This window comes from Rhinoraja longicauda, chromosome 30 (assembly GCF_053455715.1).
Source record: "Rhinoraja longicauda isolate Sanriku21f chromosome 30, sRhiLon1.1, whole genome shotgun sequence".
NCBI lineage: Eukaryota > Metazoa > Chordata > Chondrichthyes > Rajiformes > Arhynchobatidae > Rhinoraja > Rhinoraja longicauda.
The window spans coordinates 8,718,358-8,738,224 of record NC_135982.1 but is presented as its reverse complement, the minus strand read 5'-3'; the positions used below and the strand labels follow the sequence as shown (position 1 = coordinate 8,738,224).

Genomic DNA, 19,867 nt, shown 5'->3' with positions numbered 1-19,867 from the left:
TTTGGTGGATGTACAGGCATTTTGGGGTGCAAGCCCAAAGCTTCTTGCAAGTGGTAACACAAGTAAATAGGTGTGGTGAAGAAAATGTATGGCATTTTGACTTCGTCAGTTTGAGATTGGAGTATAAATTTTGGGGAAGTTAAATTGCAGCTGTGGAACACTTTGAGGCCACGTTTGGAGGAATGCACATTCATTGCTTCATTCCACCTCATTGGTGACCCTCAGACTATCTTGCATCGGACTTTACTGGCTTTACCTTGCACTGAACATTATTCCCTTATCATGTATCTGTACACTGTAAATGGCTCGATTGCAATCGTGTATTGTCAATAGACAATAGACAATAGACAATAGGTGCAGGAGTAGGCCATTCAGCCCTTCGAGCCAGCACCGCCATTCAATGCGATCATGGCTGATCACTCTCAATCAGTACCCCGTTCCTGCCTTCTCCCCATGCCCCCTCACTCTGCTATCCTTAAGAGCTCTATCCAGCTCGCTCTTGAAAGCATCCAACAAACTGGCCTCCACTGCCTTCTGAGGCAGAGAATTCCACACCTTCACCACCCTCTGACTGAAAAAGTTCTTCCTCATCTCCGTTCTAAATGGCCTACCCCTTAGTCTTAAACTGTGGCCCCTTGTTCTGGACTCCCCCAACATTGGGAACATGTTATCTGCCTCTAATGTGTCCAATCCCCTAATTATCTTGTATGTTTCAATAAGATCCCCCCTCATCCTTCTAAATTCCAGTGTATACAAGCCCAATCGCTCCAGCCTTTCAACATACGACAGTCCCGCCATTCCGGGAATTAACCTAGTGAACCTACGCTGCACGCCCTCCATAGCAAGAATATCCTTCCTCAAATTTGGAGACCAAAACTGCACACAGTACTCCAGGTGCGGTCTCACCAGGGCCCGGTACAACTGTAGAAGGACCTCTTTGCTCCTATACTCAACTCCTCTTGTTACGAAGGCCAACATTCCATTGGCTTTCTTCACTGCCTGCTGTACTTGCATGCTTCCTTTCATTGACTGATGCACTAGGACACCCAGATCTCGTTGAACTCCCCCTCCTCCTAACTTGACACCATTCAGATAATAATCTGCCTTTCTATTCTTACTTCCAAAGTGAATAACCTCACACTTATCTACACTAAACTGCATCTGCCATGTATCCGCCCACTCACACAACCTGTCCAAGTCACCCTGCAGCCTTATTGCATCTTCCTTACAATTCACACTACCCCCCAACTTAGTATCATCTGCAAATTTGCTAATGGTACTTTTAATCCCTTCGTCTAAGTCATTAATGTATATCGTAAATAGCTGGGGTCCCAGCACCGAACCTTGCGGTACCCCACTGGTCACTGCCTGCCATTCCGAAAGGGACCCATTTATCCCCACTCTTTGCTTTCTGTCTGTCAACCAATTTTCTATCCATGTCAGTACCCTACCCCCAATACCATGTGCCCTAATTTTGCCTTTCCGCTGGCTGGTTAGCACGCAACAAAAGCTTTTCACTGTACGTCAGTGCATGTGACAATAAACTCAACTGAACTAATGCGTGCGGTTCTGGTTGCCATTACAGGAAGGGTGTTGAGGCTTTGGAGAGAGAGCAGAAGAAGCTTACCAGGATTTTGCCTGGTGTAAAGAGTATCAGCTAGGTTGGGCAAACTTGGATTGTTTTCCCTGCAGCGTTGGAGGCTGAGGGATGGGAGTATATATAATTATGAAAAGGCTTTGATAGGGTGGATAGACAGAATCTTATTCCCCAGAGCAGAATTGTCAATTGGGCAGAGCTCCAAGTTGAGGTGGGGGGGGGGGGGGGGGGGGGAAGAGAGTTTAAAGGAGATACGTGCTACCAGAGGGGGTAGTGGAAGCAGAACTTATAAGGGTTTTTGAGAGGCATTTGGATAGGCACATGAACATGTGGGGAATGGCGGGATATTGATCAAGTGCAGCAGATAAGGTGGGTTTACTTTGGCATCCTGGTCGGCACAGATGTTATGGGCTGAAGGGCCTGTTCTTGTGCCGAACAGTTCTTTCTAAAAAGAGTTGAGACTGAGGTTGGGGAGTGGATGTGAATGTGGTATAACATAGAACTGGTGTGAACGAGCGATCGATGGTCAGTGTGGACTGGGTGGGCAGAAGGGCCTGTTTCCTTGCTGTATCTTTCAATCGATCAATCAATCAATCAATCAATAAATCAATCCTAGCGCACCTGAATCTTACTTGTTCACAAGGACTTGACAATGCTTCTGTAGCCCAGAATGGAACAAAGGGAGGAGCAACTCTTACATGGGTTGTTATTGCTCAAGGACCGAGGGCAGGTGCAGTGGTATTAAGTAAATTAATGTTACCAATGTGGCACTTTTCCAAATCCGAGTACTTCAGGAGAAAATAGATTAGACCATAGATGGTACCGGGTGGCACGGTGGCGCAGGGTAGAGTTGCTGCCTTGCAGCGCAAGAGACCCGGGATCGCCTCCGTCTATGGGTGCTGTCTGTACGGAGTTTGTACGTTCTCTCCATGACCGCGTGGGTTTTCTCCGAGATCTTCGGTTTCCTCCCACTCTCCAAAGGCGTACAGGTTTGTGGGTTAATTGGCTTGAGTTTGTATCCGTGATATAAGAGTAAATTGTCCCTAGTGTGGGTAGGCTTGTGTTAGTGTGCGGGGATCGCTGGTCGGTGCGGACTCAGTGGGCCGAAGGGCCTGTTGCCGCGCTGTATATCTCTGAATCTAATTCTAAAACCATGGCAAAATATTTTAGACTGGGGTTAAAAGGCACTATTTTATATGAGCTCAAAATATATTCGGATGGGCTGAATTTCACTGTTTATTTTGAATCTCGATAAACTGCAGAAAATATCCAAGGAGAGATTTTAATCAGCGCACCTGTTCGTTTAGCATGGGGGCAAAGTTAAACTGTGAATGTAGGGTAAATTGTGAGTGGCTTTACAGGAAGTATTGTTTTAGTTTAGTTTAGAGATACAGCTTGGAAACAGGCCCTTCAGCCCACCGGGTCCACGCCAACCAGCCATCACACCTACACTAGCTGTTTCCTACACACTAGGCACAATTTACAGAAGCCAATTATCCGACAAGCCTGCACATCGTGCGAATGTGGGAGAAAACTGGAGCACTGGGAGAAAATCCAAGCAGATCACGGGGAGAACGTACAAACTCCACACCGGCAGCGCCTGTGGTCAGGATGGAACCCGGGTCTCTGGCGCTGTGAGGCTGCAACTCTACCAGCTGCGCCACCGTGTCGCCCAGTGAAAGAATATAATCCAGTTACACAGCCTTGTGCCTGTTTTTGACTCAATTTAAGAAGTACCTCTCCTGCTGTAAGTGGCAACGCTAATACATTTATTTCACGTCACATGATGATGTATCATTTTACATTTTAACAGGCTGCTGAGTTGCTGGACTGCTCAGAGTCTCGCTCCTGATTAAAGGGACGGGTTGTATAGTCACCGCCGTAAATCACGGTTAATGTGATTGCTGTGTTTGAGGACTGAGCAGCCTGCGGGGTTAATCTGCGGATGAACAGGCGGGTGAGGGTGGAAGGGGGCGCGGGGTTAATTCAGCGTGGCTGACCTTGGCACTGAGCGGCCATTACTCCTGAGGTGCCAGAGGTGTCCGAACATGTAGACTCGCATTCAAAGGGAAATCCAACCGATCCCCTTGCACAAGGGAGTGTCCACGTGGACAGAGGGGTGTGCTCGTCCAAACCAAAGATAATAGAGCAGAGCGAGACCATAAAATCCGTAGTACATCACGGCACCATTTTATTAGGCAGAAACTTGCAGAAACATTTTTAAAGAAAAATAACAAAAATCTGTGAATTGATAGATGAGATATATTCTGCATTTTTATGGTATCATCACACATCTCGTTCCCCCAAAACACTGATTACACTGCGAGAGGCAGAGCGAAAGGCGGGTTTTGCTTACTAAAATGGCGGACGTTACGCTCCTTTGCGTACTACACTTCAGTATAGGCGATTTCAACGGAGTGGTTCATCTTGCTCCTCGAGTATCTTTGGTTCAAACGCACAAGATCCAAGGTGAATTGAGAAAATATTTTTCAGTTTTGTCTTTTTGGTTCAGTTAATTTTCCTTTTAGATTCCTTTTCTAGTCAAAGTTCAGCAAAACCATATATTTTCGGTTGCTAAAAACAGCCTTACTGGAAGTGCAGCAACTATCAGTCTGCCTAAAGTGCCGCTGAATTGAGGTCAGCGATAATAATGGATGACTTGAGTGCATGCGTTTCCTTATTAAAATTTATCAACATCTTCTCGGCTGCAGAACAGCACCGACCACAACAAATAGGATCAGTCTGAAGAAGGGTCTCGACCCGAAACGTCGCCCATTCCTTCTCTCCAGAGATGCTGCCTGACCCGCTGAGTTACTCCAGCATTCTGTGTCTACCTTCGATTTGTACCAGCATCTACAGTTATTTTCCTGCACAACAAATAGGATTGGTCAGTGGTCTATTTGTGGATGTCTGAAAGTGATAGGAAACATACTGAGAGCAAAATAAATGTAAATTTTGCATGGTTGACTTTTATTAGCCCTGTGTGGTCTCATTGGTGAAATTTAAAAATGACTTTTTGTGACCAAGTAGACCTTCGAGGGTGGTTTATTTTGGATTTTATTGATTAAAACTGAAAATGCGAGCTCTAAATATATTACGAAGGCAACACACGGCAGCTGACGGAAATCTGAAATAAAAAGCAAGAATGTTTAGTGTGGTTTAGAGATACAGAATGGAAGCAGCCCCCTAGGCCCACGCCAACCATTGATCACCTGTGCACTAGCTCTATCCTAAACACTCGGGACACTTTACAGAAGCCAATTAACCCTACAAACCTGCCACGTCTCTGGGATGTGGGAGGAAACCAGAGCACCCGGAGAAAACCCATGCGGTCACAGGGAAGAATGTACAGACACCCGTACTGACAGCACCCGTGGTCAGGATTGAACCGGGACTCTGGCGCTGTAAGGCAGCGACTCTGCCACTGCACCAATGTGTCTGCCCGGAAACACAAGAGACTGTAGATGCTGGAATTTTGAGCAAAATTACAAATTGCTGGAGAAAACTCAGAGGGCCAGGCAGCATCTGCACAAGGGAATGGGCAGGCAATGTTTTGGGGTCAGAAACCTTCTTCGGCCTTGCATTTTACTCAAGGTTACAGAGGCTTGCACAGAGTCTCATCTGGTTGGTGAGGCCACATTTGGAGGATTGCGTTCAATTTCGGTCACCATGTTGTAGGTAAAATGTTGTTCAGCTGAAAAGATTTACCAGGATGTTGCCAGGTCTTGAGGGCCTGAGCTATAGGGGGAGGTTATGGGCCCGCTCTGACTTTGCTCCTTGGAGCACAGGAGGATGAGCGACAATGTTATAGAGGCGCATAAAGTCATAAAGGGAATGTGTAGTGTTAGACAATAGACAATAGACAATAGGTGCAGGAGGAGGCCATTCGGCCCTTCGAGCCAGCACCGCCATTCAATGTGATCATGGCTGATCATTCTCAATCAGTACCCCGTTCCTGCTTTCTCCCCATACCCCCTGACTCCGCTATCCTTGAGAGCTCTATCTAGCTCTCTCTTGAATGTATTCAGAGAATTGGCCTCCACTGCCCTCTGAGGCAGAGAATTCCACAGATTCACAACTCTCTGACTGAAAAAGTTAGTCCTCATCTCTGTTCTAAATGGCCTACCCCTTATTTTTTCTTTCTCTCAACCAGATTCTCCTGCCTTCTCCCCGTAACTCTTGACACCCTTACTAAGTAAGTAGCTGTCATAAGGTCATAAGTATGGGTGGCAGAGGTTATGGGGAAAAGGCAGGAGAATGGGGTTACAAGGGAGAGATAGATCAGCCACGATTGAATGGCGGAGTAGATTTCCCATAGAGTTAGGCCATTCGGCCCATCAAATCTACTCTGCCATTCAATCATGGCTGACCTATCTCTCCCTCGTAACCCCATTCTCCTGCCTTCTCCCCATTACCTCTCCCACCCGTACTAATCAAGAATCTCTGCCTTCTAAATACCCAATGACTTAGCCTGCACAGCCGTCTATGGCAATGAATTTCACAGACTCACCACTCCCCACCTAAAGAATTTCCTCCTCATCTCCTTTCTAAAGGTACGTCCTTTTATTCGGAGTCTATGCACTCTGGTTCTGGACTCTCCTACTGGAACCAGTCTCAATCTTATTTCTCTTTATTTCCTCATAACCTATACTTTCACATGAACTCGATCTAAACGTTGAGTAGGTTGTGAGGTTCATTGGCCATTGTAACCTGCCCCTAGTGTGTGTCGGAAGGAACTGCAGATGCTGGTTTAAACTGAAGATAATAATAATAATAATAATAATGCATTTTATTTATATAGCGCTTTTCATATACTCAAAGATGCTTTACAGAGATTTAGAGAACATAGGGAAATGAATAAATAGATAAATAAGTAAATAAGTAAACGAACAGAGAAAGGAGACAGAAGGTGAGGTGACCTTCAGTGGTTGAAGGCAGTACTGAACAGGTGAGACTTCAGCGATGTTTTGAATGTGGTGAGTGTGGAGGAGTCTCTAACGGTTTGGGGTAGTGAGTTCCATAGGGTGGGAGCAGCGATGGAGAAAGCCTTGTCCCCCCAGGATCTGAGTTTGGTCCGGATGTGGGGGGGGATAGGAGATTGGCAGCAGCAGAGCGGAGGGTGCAGGTGGGAGTGTGCCTGTGGAGGAGGTCGGTCAGGTAGGATGGGGCCAGGTTATGGAGGGCTTTGTAGGTTATGAGGAGGATTTTGTACTGGATTCTCTGGGGGATGGGGAGCCAGTGGAGTTTATAAAGGACGGGGGTGATATGGTCACGGATCGGGGTGTGGGTGAATAGACGGGCAGCGGAGTTTTGAATGTATTGAAGTTTACTGATGATTTTTGAGGGTAGTCACAAATAGTCACAAAAAAGATAGTCACAAAACGCTGGGGTAAATCAGTGGGTCAGACAGTATCTCTGAAGAAAAGCAATCGTCAATAGTCGTTTATTTGTCACATACACATAAATGTGTAGTGAAATGAAAAAATGAAAAATAGGTGACGTTTCCGGTTGAGACCCTTTTTCAGACTGAGAGTTGGGGGGTGGAGAAGCCCTACATTTCACTTGTGTGTGCGTGTAGGTGTGTGGTAGAAGTTGTGAGGAGTTGACAGGATAGTGGGGAGGGTAAAACAGGATTGGTGGGGGGGAAACTGTGGAGGTGATGTTTTTATTACGCGTGTGATGGTATGGCGGGTGTTCATAATCATGCAGCAGGAATGCTTGTAGCACGAGCCCACATCCTGGGTCAGCCAGTGCTTGTCACATCCCGGTCCTACCCGCAGCTGCAGGTAGGAAGCAGCCTCACCTGTCCGTGGATCACTGCACACTGGGGTCACGGCCCACCAACGTGGTGAAGCACGTGTCCGTGGCAAGAAGCCAGCGTGGACTTTGGAGGGGCATTGGTGGTGGAGACTGTGGAGAAATGCAACTGTGCAGTTACAAAAACCAAACAGCTGGAGTAACTCGGTGGGAGAGGCAGCGTTTGCGGGAGGGTTTAGTTTAATTGTCAGGTGTACCGAGATGCAGTGAAAAGCTTTTTTTATTGTGTGTTTTCAGTCAGCAGAAAGACTTAACTAAACTAAACTAAACCTTGTGTCGGAAGGAACTGCAGATGCTGGTTTAAACCGAAGATTGGCACAAAAAGCTGGAGTAACTCAGCGGCACAGGCAGCATCTCTGGAGAGAAGGAATGGGTGACGTTTCGGGTCGAGACCCTTCTTCAGACTCCTTGCTTTGCAAACAGTTCAGCGAAATCTCACTCCAGACTCTCCGACTTACGCACTAGGCGACTTACTACTCGCACTTACGCAAACAGTTCTGGCAGTCAGTGATCTCCACAACACTGTACGATCACTCAGGTTTACACCGGAAGCAAGCCGGCAATGGCGGCGCTGCCTACCCAGAAGGCCGCGCTGCCTACCCAGAAAGGTGCCCTGGAAGCAGCCAGATGCCGCTGAGCCAGTTAACACTCTGAGTTGCAGACACAAAGTGTGGGCCGGGCAGCATCTCTGGAGAACACGGATGGGTGATGTTTCTAGCCGAGACCTTCTTCAAGCTCAGCGAGTTATTTCGGGCAGGGAATGGGGATGGTGATTCCGAATGGCGAAGAGTCGGGAGGGGGGCCTGTTTACATAAGCATGATTATACCCAAGTACAAGAATGTAACGATTGTAGTGTGAACATAGTTTGAGGCTTCTAATGGCGTATTGAATTCTGTGACATATTGTGGTGTTGTCCTCCACCTCTACAGGGGTGGTTTGGTCAGTTCATTTGGGCTCGTTTACCTGTTCGATGTTTCAGTTTCCCTCTTTGTATTTTCCGTACGAGCAGTTACTTGATTATTGCACTCCTTTTCAATGTGCCTTTGTCAGCAACTCAGAATCATTTTATTGGAATGACTATAGGATCAATCCTTCAGCAGATTATTGACTGAAGACTCGGCTGACGGGACTTCAGGCTGGGAAGGAATTTGTAAGGGAAGATCGAGTGTCGGAAGAAGGGTCCTGACCTGAAACGTCGCCTATCCATGTCCTCCAGCGATGCCGCCTGACCCGGGGGGTTACTCCAGCACTTTGTGTCTTTTTCTGATCGGAGGAGGTGTTTGGTTGTCCCCACTAGCGAGCCTGCACCAGGGGCAGCAGTTGTAAGGCGGGCCAGTAACTGCTGGCCACGGACTACTAGTTTCCCGACTACTTCTTTCCCGCATCTCCGGCAGTCAGTCTGAAGAAGGGTCCCAACCCGAAACGTCACCTATCCATGTTCTCCAGAGATGCTGCCTGGCCCGCTGAGTTACTCCAGCACTTTGTGTCTTTCTACAGACTACACTCTGAGTGGAAAAAGTCGCCCCTCAGGTCCCTCCTAAATCTCTCCCCCCTCATCTCAAGCCCAATGACCTCTAGTTTTAGATTCTTCTACCCTAAGGAAGAGGCTGTATTTTAGACTAAAATGCCCCTCATTCCCCAGTTACTTAATCACCAGTGGAAAATCCCAACATATTCGCCTTTCCGTGCTAATTACCTTATGGAAATGATTGATAGTCAGGTAGCCTTTACCAACCAGACCGTACAAACCCTGCGATCATACTAGGGAACTGTAAAAATTATGTACACAGGTTGTCAAGATGGAAAATAATTAACCTACAAACCGGTACGGGTGTCTGGAGTGTAGCAGGAAACTGGAGCCCACGCGGTCACAGGGAAAGCATACAGACAGCACCCTTAGTCGGGATCGAACCCAGGTCCCTGGCGCTGTAAGGCAGCAACTCTACCGCTGCGCCACCGTGTCCCCCCAGAATTATTCTGGAAAGCATTTTTTGTGGACCCCAAAAGTGGTCGCTAGGGGTTGGGTATGAGGGAAATCAACACATGAATAGCGCAGAGCAGGACGTGAGAGAAAAGCCAGCATCCAAATTAAATCTGGGAGCAGCCTTTCTGAAGGGTTTTATTTTCAATAATGGTTCAGTTCAACGGCTGGTGACGTTCCCACATGAATTGTGGACGGCTGGTCAGAAGGTTTTGTTTTCGTTCAGTTCAGGGAGCTGTCTGTGCCGAGTTTGCACGTTCTCTCCGCGACTGTGTGGGTTCACCCTGGATGCTCTCGTTTCCTCCCACATCCCAAAGATGTGTGTGTCGGCGGCCACGGTAAATTGCCCCTTAGTGGAGACTAACGGGGAAAAGAATCACCAGGGAGTTGATGGATGTGAACAACAGACACTCGGGCTATGGAGGAATAGTTCAGGAATAATATGGGACTGCTCCTTTATGAGCTGGCATGGACTTGATGGGCTGAATGGTCTTCCTCTGTGTTGTTTCTTAGTTCAACACTCTCCACCCAGGGGACGTTACTTCGTAGTAACTCCCCTGCCAATGCTTCTTGTATCCCCACTATCCTATTGGGAAGTCACTTCCAAATTCCAGAGAATAGAAACACTTTCTAAACAATCCTCCAAAAAGACCTCCCTCACCCCGAGAATCATTTTCCCGCATTGGTACTTCACATACTGAAACATGGGATGGTTGTGATGTATTCAGTCTGACGTTCAATTATAACCTCCACAGTGTGTGTCTATCCATCTTCACATGGAAAAAGGCTGCAGGGGACCCAGCGGTGGGGGGTGGGGAGGGGCTGAGAACAAAGGGGGACCCAGCGGGGGGTGGGGGCTAAGAACAATGGGGGACCTAGCGGTGGGGGGGGGGGGGGCTGAGAACAATGGGGGACCTAGCGGTGGGGGGAGAGGAGTGGGATGAGGGGGAGGGGCAGGGGGCTGAGAATGAAGGGGGACCTAGCGGTGACAGGAGGGGAGTAGGGTGGGGGGAGGGGAAAGGGGCTGAGAATGAAGGGGGACCTAGCGGTGGGAGGAGGGGAGTGGGAGGAGGGGGAGGTGGAGGGGGCTGAGAATGAAGGGGGACCCAGCGGTTGGGGGGGGGGGTTAGTGGCATGGTGGGGGGTGAGGGAGGGGGCTGAGAATGAAGGGGGACCCAGCGAGGGGGAGGGGAAGGGGAGAGGGAGGGGGAGGGGGCTGAGCATGAAGGGGGACCCAGTGAGGGGGAGAGGGCTGAGAATGAAGGGGGACCCAACGGTGAGGGAGGAAGAGGGGGAGGGGGCTGAGAATGAAGGGGGACCCAGCGGTGGGGGGGGGGGGGGTCAGTGGCATGGTGGGGGCTGAGAATGAAGGGGGACCCAGCGAGGGGGAGGGGAAGGGGAGAGGGAGGGGGAGGGGGCTGAGCATGAAGGGGGACCCAGTGAGGGGGAGGGGGAGGGGGAGAGGGCTGAGAATGAAGGGGGACCCAACGGTGAGGGAGGAAGAGGGGGAGGGGGCTGAGAATGAAGGGGGACCCAGCGGTGGGGGGGGGAGTCAGTGGCATGGTGGGGGCTGAGAATGAAGGGGGACCCAGCGAGGGGGGAGTGGGGGGATGGGGGCAGGTGCACTACTGCAGGGGCAGGCAGTAGATAGGACTGTACGGTGAACCTTTGTAAGTTTGTCGGCACCAAAACGTGGTGACTCTTGTCCCGTGTCACCGATCACAGCTCCTGTGAGGTCTGCTGTGTGATTTTACTGGGCTGTACGCAAAACGACGCATTTCACTGTACCATGGTACCTGTGACAATAACATATCTTTGGTAGACAAAAAATGCCGGAGTAACTCAGCAGGTCAGGCAGCATCTCCGGAGAGAAGGAATGGGTGACGTTTCGGGTCGAGACCCTTCTTCAGACCAGCATCTGCAGTTTTTTTCCTACATAACTAATCTTTGAAACATTGAATCATCCACTTGGTTGTGACGTGTTGAAAGCGAGAGATAGTTGTTGAACTGATCATGCGTTTTGTTTGTAACACACGGACTCAAAATGGGCTGAATTCTTTACGCATGCCATTGGGCACAGACGGGACAAGTGCCTCGAGACCGCGTACTTTGTAGTAAATGGCCAACGCAAACATTGGCGGATCCCAATTAGCGGTCGAGAGGCCCCATTAGGCACCCAGTGAGCCTTGTTGATAATAAGCCTTGCTTATCTGACACGCTGACTAATTCAGCTAGCAGGTACTCTTGCGAACTTCCAGTGGATGCCACCACATTGTCATTGATGCCACTCCCACACAAGTCAAGTTTCCACTGAGACAAGTCGAGTTCCCATCTGAAACTCAGGGCTGCAAGGTAGTTTCCTGCTGGTTTCACATGTACCTTGTCTGTGGGAGGTTCAGCGTAACATGTCACCAGGTCGGGGACTCCCTCCCTTCTCTGTATTGCTCAGGGGGGGCCAGATTAGCCCCGCAGTTTAGTTTAGAGGTACCGCGCGGAAACAGGCCCTTCGGTTCCACCGGGTCCGCGCCGACCAGCGATCCCCGCACATTAACACTATCCTACACACACTAGGGACAATTTTTACATCTACCAAGCCAATTAACCTACATACCTGCACGTCTTTGGCGTGTGGGAGGAAACCCACGCAGGTCACGGGGAGAACGTACAAACTCCATACAGACAGCACCCGTAGTCGGGATCGAACCCGGGTCTCCGGCGCTGCATTCACTGTAAGGCAGCAACTCTACCGTTGCGCCACCGTGCCCTAGCGTTTTCTGCCCATGGCTATTTCACAGTTGTGCTCATCGTGTTGCTGCTTCACCGCTCCAGGTTTGATCCTGACCTTGGGTGCAGTCTGGACGTAGAGTTTGTGCTTTCTCCCTGTGGCGGCACGGATTTTACTGCAGGTGCTTCAGTTTCCTCCCTCATCCCAAGCACGGGTCGAGAGCGCAATTGAACACTGGGTAAATTGTGTGAGTGAGCGGTGGAATTAAGGCAGAGTAGACGGGAATGTGGGCAGAGAAAGTGAGCAGAGTGACTCTCCCTAAATTCCAACACTCACGCACACAATGCACCCAGTGTTCAATGTTGTCATATACACTGGACGTGATGTTAAAATCCAAAGTGCCAACTCTTAACTTGCTCCCGGTGGTGATGGGAGGCTTAAGCACTCACCTACGCTCCTCTGATGTTGAGAAAGGCTGGGCAGACACGTCATTGGGGTTATCACATGGGCTCCTACTTACATCGACGTTTCGCTGACTGGGCCCACGACGCGTCCAGTAGGCTCAGCGGTGCATTCTGGCGTCCCAGAACCACCCCCATCTGCATCTACCTAGCTGGCTTATTTGGGAGACCAGACGGGGTCTTTCCTCTTCAGCCAGAGCCACTGGCTACTCTGCTCTGCCACCTGTGATGTTTCCTTGATGGCCTGGCGGAGGGCTATTGTCTCTTGCTTGGGATGAGGGAGGAAACCGAAGCACCCCCAGTAAAATACGTGCCGTCGTAGGGAGAAAGTACAAACTTCACACACATACTGCGCTCAAGGTCAGGATCGAACCTGGGTCCCTGGAGCAGTGAAGCAGCAACTGGATGAGCCGAACTGCGAAATAGCCAAGGGCAGAAAACGCTTTTATGGAGTTGTGTACAGACCACCAAACAGCAGTAGTGAGGTTGGGGATAGCATCGAACAGGAAATTAGGGATGCTCTACAGCAGTTATCATGGGTGACTTTAATCTACATAGAGATTGGGCCAACCAAATTGGTAACAACATTAAGGAGGATTTCCTGGCGTGTATACAGGATGGTTTTCCAAGCCAATATGTAGAGGAACCAACTAGGAGGGCAGGCCATCCTACACTGGGTAATGTGTAATGAAGGATTAGTTGGCAGTCTTGTTGTGCAAAGCCCCTTGGGCAACAGTGACCATAATATGGTAGAATTCTGCATTAAGGTGGAGAGTGACACAGTTAATTCAGAGACAAGGGTCCTGAACTTAAAAAAGGGTAAGTTTGATGTTATGAGATGGGAATTGGCTAGGATAGGCTGGCAAATCCTATGGATATGCAATGGGAAAGATTTAAAGACCGCATGGATGAATTACAACAATTGTTCATCCCTGTCTGGCGTAAAAATGAAACAGGGAAGGCGGCTCAACTGTGGCTAACGAGGGAAATTAGGGATGGTGTTAAATCCAAGGAAGAGGCATATAAATTGGCCAGAGGAAGCAGCAAACCGGAGGACTGGGAGAAATTTAGAATTAAGCAGAGGAGGACAAAGGGTTAATTAAGAGGGAGAAACTAGAGCATGAAAGAAAGCTTGTGGGGAATATAAAAACAGACTGTAAAAGCTTCTCTAGATATGTGGAGAGGAAAAGATTAGTGAAGACAAATGTAGGTCCCTTGCAGTCAGAAACAGGTGAATTTATAATGGGAAACAGGGAAATGGCAGACCAGTTGAACAAGTACTTTAGTTCTGTCTTCACTAAGGAAGACACAATCTCCCAGAAATACGAGGATCTAGCTATACGAAGGAACTGAAGAAAATCCACATTAGTCAGGAAATGGTGTTAGGTAAACTGTTGGGATAGAAGGCAGGTAAATCCCCAGGGCCTGATGGTCTGCATCCCAGGGTACTCAAGGAGGTGGCCCTCGAAATCGTGGATGCATCGGTGATCATTTTCCAGTGTTCTATCTACTCTGGATCAGTTCCTGTGGTCTGGAGGGCAGCCAAAGTAACTGCACTTTTTAAGAAAGGAGGGAGAGAGAAAACAGGGAATTATAGACCAGTTAGCCTTACATCAGTAGTGGGGAAGATGCTGGAGTTGATTATTAAAGATGTAATAACAGTGCAATTGGAAAGCAATGACAGGATCGGTCAAAGTCAGCATGGATTTATGAAGAGGACATCTTGCTTGTCTAATCTTCTGGAATGTTTTGAGGAGGTAACAAGTAGAATGGATAAGAGAGAGCCAGTGGATGTAGTGTACCTGGACTTTCAAAAAGCCTTTGACAAGGTCCCACACAAGAGATTTGTGTGCAAATTTAGAGCACATGGTAATGGGGGTAGGGTATTGACATGGTTGGCAGACAGGAAGCAAAGAGTAGGAATTAACGGGTCCTTTTCAGAATGGCAGGCAGTGACTAGTGGGGTGCCGCAAGGCTTGGTGCTGGGACCCCAGTTATTTATGATATATATTCACGATTTAGACGAAGGAATTAAATGTAAAATCTCGAGGTTTGCGGATGACACAAAGATGGGTGGCCGTGTGAGCTGCGAGGAGGATGCTATAAGGCTGAAGGGTGACTTGGACAGGTTGGGTGAGTGGGCAAATGCAGTATAATATGGATGAATGTGAGGTTATCCATTTTGGTGGCAAGAACAAGAAGGCAGATTATTATCTGAGTGGTGTCAGATTAAGAAAAGCAGAGGTGCAACAAGACCTGGGTGTCCTTGTACATCAGTCAATGGAAGCAAACATGCAGGCATAGCAGGCAGTGAAGAAAGCAAATGGCATGTTGGCCTTCATTGCGAGAGGATTTGAGTTTAGGAGCAAGGAGGTCCTACTGCAGTTGTACAGGGCCCTGGTGAGACCATACCTGCAGTATTGTATATAGTTTTGGTCTCCTAATGTGAGGAAGGACATTCTTGTTATTGAGGGAGCGCAGCGTAGATTCACCAGGTTAATTCCCGGGATGGCGGGATGAAAGAATGGATCGACTGGGCTTATATATTCAGTGGAATTCAGAAGGATGAGAGGGAATCTTATAGAAACATATAAAATTCTTAAGGGATTGGACAGGCTAGATGCTGGAAAAATGTTCCCAATGTTGGGGGAGTCCAGAACCAGGGGTCACAGTTTAAGAACAAGGGGCAGGCCATTTAGCACTGAGACGAGGAAGCTTCTTCACCCAGAGAGTTGTGAATCTGTGTAATTATTTGCCACAGAAGGCAGTGGAGGCCAACTCACTGGATGTATTCGAGAGGTAGATTTAGCTCTTAGGGTTAACGGAATCAAGGGATAGGGGGAGAAAGCAGGAACGGGGGTACAGATTTTGGATGATCAGCCATGATCATAATGAATGGCGGTGCTGGCTCGAAGGGCAGAATGGCCTCCTCCTTCAGCTATTTTCTGTGTTTCTGTTTTTCTAACCCTAAACTGCGGGGCTAATCTGCCCCCCTGAGCAATACAGAGAAGGAAGGGAGTCCCCGACCTGTTGACATGATACGCTGAACCTCCCACGTGTGAAACCAGCACAGAAACTACCTTGCAGCCCTGAGTTTCAGATGGGATCTGTAGTGCGGGCAACTTAACCAGGCTGCTGTCTCAGTGGAAACTCGACTTGTGTGGGACTGGCATCAATGACAATGTGGTGGCATCCACTGGCAGTTCACACGACCACAAGTGTACCTGCTAACTGAATGAGTCAGTGGGATTAGTGTAAATGGGTGCCTGACGGCGGGCAAGGACTCCGTGGGCTGACGTGCTTGTTCCTGTACTGCGTAACTCTGCGGTGTTATGAACACGTGACTTTCCACTGCTCCCGTTTCCTCCCACATCCCAAAGATATGCTGCAGGTGAATTGCCCACAAGTTGCCTCTGGATTAGGTGCATGGCAATGAATAAGGCGGTTGGCAGGCGGTGAATGGAGATGTGGGAGGTTCGTTGTTTGGTTTGGTCCGCACCGACCAGCGATCCCCGGCACACCAGCACTATCCTACACGCCAAGGACAATTTCCAATTACACCAAAGCCAATTAACTTACAAACCTGAACGTCTTTGGAGTGTGGGAGGAAACCGAAGTTCTAGGAAACAAAACCCACGCAGGGTGGCAAACCCACCCACAAAACCCGTGACATCTGAAACTCGCTGTCAGAGGAGGTGGAGGAACCAGGCACAATTGTTTCATTTAATGGCTATTTAGACAGACCCTTAAATAGGTAAGGCATAGAGGTGGGGGAATCCAATAAAGGCAAATGGGATTAGTGTAGATCGGCAAAATGGTCAGCAACGATGTGATGGGCTGAAAGGATATTTTTTGTTCTGTACAACTTGATGGTTAAGTACATAAGAGAATAGGAGCAGGTGTAATCCACCCAACCTTTCAAGCCTGCTTCACCATTCAGTGTGATCATGGCTGCATTCAATATGATCTGCCCCAGGCTACTATCTCTTCTGTGCTAGTTCTCCAGAGCACCTCAGCTCCTCCATCTTTGAGAAATTCATCTACCACCGCTTTAATACATCCAATGATACCAGCCTTCCTTCCCCTCTCTGGGCCAGAGATCACCATCCTCTGCGAGGATATTCCTGCTCATCTCGGTGTTCAATGCTGCCTGTCCCGCTGAGTTACTCCAGCATTTTGTGTCTACCTTCGATTTAAACCAGCATCTGCAGTTCTTTCCTACACATTCAATGTTTGCCCTTTGCCCCTCGTTCAAGACTCTCCCACCTGTGGAAGCATCTTACCAATTGTCATGACCTCCTAAGATCTAACTTTAGACTTTACTTTATAGTTACAGCGTGGAAACAGGCCCTTCAGCCGCACCGAGTCCGTACACTAACACCATCTTACACACCAGGGATAACTTACAATTTTTACCGAAGCCAATTAACCTGCAAACCTGTATGTCTTTGGAATGTGGGAGCAAACTGGAGCTCCTGGACTAAACTCATGTGATCACAGGGAGAATGTACAAACTCTGTACAAACGTATAAGATTATTAAGGGGTTGGACACGTTAGAGGCAGGAAACATGTTCCCAATGTTGGGGGAGTCCAGAACAAGGGGCCACAGTTTAAGAATAAGGGGTAGGCCATTTAGAACTGAGATGAGGAAAAACTTTTTCAGTCAGAGAGTTGTGAATCTGTGGAATTCTCTGTCTCAGAAGGCAGTGGAGGCCAATTCTCTGAATGCATTCAAGAGAGAGCTAGATAGAGCTCTTAAGGATAGCGGAGTCAGGGGGTATGGGGAGAAGGCAGGAACGGGGTACTGATTGAGAATGATCAGCCATGATCACATTGAATGGCGGTGCTGGCTCGAAGGGCCAAATGGCCTCCTGCACCTATTGTCTATTGTCTATTGTCTATTGTCTGTACAGAGAGTGCCCGTAGTCAGGATCGAACCCAGGTCTCTGCCGCTGTGAGGCAACGACTCTACCGCTGCGTCACTGTGCCTGTCGCCTTTTTCATTTCAGTAAGGATGTCTGTCATCCGTGACATGGGGGTGATTCTCATCACCGTGAGGTTTTGTAATGTGTCCAGTTGCAGTTCTGTGGTACCTTCTGTAAAATAAAAGAGAGAGATGGTCTGTCACAGTGTGAGGGAGATTTACTTGGCTGTGAGGGGCTGTACAAGTCACTTGATGGGTCTTTTGAAAGCATGCAGAGTGTATGAACTGCAGAATAAAGGCAAATACATTGGTCGTGAGGAGAATAGTGTTGCTATTGTTCAGTTTAATTTAGGGATGCAGCATGGAAACATGTCTTTGGGATGTGGGAGGAAACCGTGACACCCGGAGAAAACCAACGTGGTCACAGTGAGAACATGCAAACTCCACATAAATGGCACCCGAGGTCAGGATCGAACCTATGTCTCTGGTGCTGTGGGTAGAAGCTCTACCAGCTGCACCACTGTGCCACCCTGTTGTGTTGTTTTATTTTCAGTGTGTTGCAATAGACCCTGGAAATAGACCCGTCTTAACGATGCACAAAAAATGGTCTCATTGTGAATGTCCCAAACCTGCCCTTGAACGTATTGTAAGGAGTAAAGAGGCTTGGGTAATTGTAGATCATTTTTACTGCTTCACCTGAATTATACCCAAGTTAAAGTTTGCAAATCGCTGTTTGTGTTATTATTGTGCTTATCGTGTGTGGACAATGAAGTCGTCTATCTTTTTGTGTCTGACTCTGGGTCGGGCATGACTGTGTGTGCAGCAAAGCTCCCTCTGCTCACTACCCACCAATGCATCCCCTCCCCTCCCCTCCCCACTCCGTCTGTCCACCATTGTCTGCAACTCTCAGCCTATATCTCACTGCCTGCTGCATGCTCGTGACCCCCAGTCTCGGGAGTAATTGTGATGTGTTGGTTCCTGTGTACTGCAAACTTTGAGAGTGATCAAACTCGTTTCAGATTGGACACTTACGGCCAGCAGAGAGAGGAAATTTTCAGCCCATCAATCTGCACTTCTTTGCACCCAGATCTCAGAGGTGAAAGGTCAGTGATCAACCCCCTTAAATCATCCATTTTGTTTTAAGCAATAGAGAAAATGCAATTGCTTCTGTATACCACTGCTATTGGTAGGGTTGCCAACTATCCCGTATTAGCCTGGACATCCCTTATATTGGGCTAAATTGGTTTGTTCCGTACGGGACCGCCCTTGTCCCGTATTGGGTCCGGGGGGGCGCTGTAGGCCCGGACACTGTAGGCCCGGGGGCCACTGTAGGCCCGGACACTGTAGGCCATTGTAGGCCCGGGCACGGGCTAATGGAGGTTGCGTAGCAACCCGCTTCCCGGCCCGGGCGGCCGCCATTGGTGGAGTGGGAGCACGTGGCAGCTGGCTGGGTGAGGTCACATGGGGCGCGGGGCGGGGACGTCACCTTTTGTCCCTTATTTGGGAGTGAGAAAGTTGGCAACCCTAGCTACTAGACATTAAGTCTGCTTGAGTTTACATGTGGTGGGAGTTTATCTTTGTCTTGCTTTGGAAATACATTATCCTCCATTGACTTGGAAGAAGCACTGAATGTACTCTGAATGACATCTGGTATGTTAAAAAGGTGCATGTTTTACTTGTAAGTGGCTCCAAGCTTGATATTGCACATGGTTATGTAATAGATGCACAGAGCAAAAAAATAATATTGTGGGGAAAAAAACTTTAAAACCATCCTAGAGAGTGATGAGGCTTAACTCATTTTTTTTGAAAAATGTTCTGCTAATATTGTAATGCCAGTTCTGGTTCTTGCCACATAAAATGATCTAAAATGTTATGTGCATTCTGTTGAATAATAATACAGAGAAGATATGGTATATTAAAAAAAGCTGTGCATTTGTTAGGAGCCTTACACGTCCACTTCAGGTTGTCCAACTAGTTTTTACAGACGGTACTTTGGAAGCGAAAGCAAAATGCCGCAGATGTTGGAAAGCTGAAATGAAAATGTGCCGGGACGTGCAGGAGATCAGGCAGCATCTGCGGAGAAAGAAACGGGGTTAACATCTCAGGTCGATGGACTTTTTAACAGAACTGGAGTGTCTATAATGGAAGAAATATTGCAGCACATCTATGCAAAACATGTTCCCACAAGTGACAGTGTAATAGTGACCTGATGACTTGCTTTATTGGTGTTGAGTAAGGGATAAATATTGGGTGAGAGATTTAGATTTAGAGATAAAGCGCGGAAACAGACCCTTCGGCCCACCGAGTCCGCGCCGCCCAGCGATCCCCGCACATTAACACTATCCTACACACACTAGGGA

General features: G+C 48.3%; 1 protein-coding gene across 1 annotated transcript in view; it reads left to right on the top strand.

Moving 5' to 3' along the window:
* samd11 (sterile alpha motif domain containing 11) overlaps positions 1-19,867 on the top strand; it is a 294,059-nt gene that overhangs the window by 115,702 nt on the left and 158,490 nt on the right. The window contains 1 exon segment of the mRNA XM_078425233.1: positions 18,527-18,610. Coding sequence (XP_078281359.1) covers positions 18,527-18,610 — 84 coding nt within the window.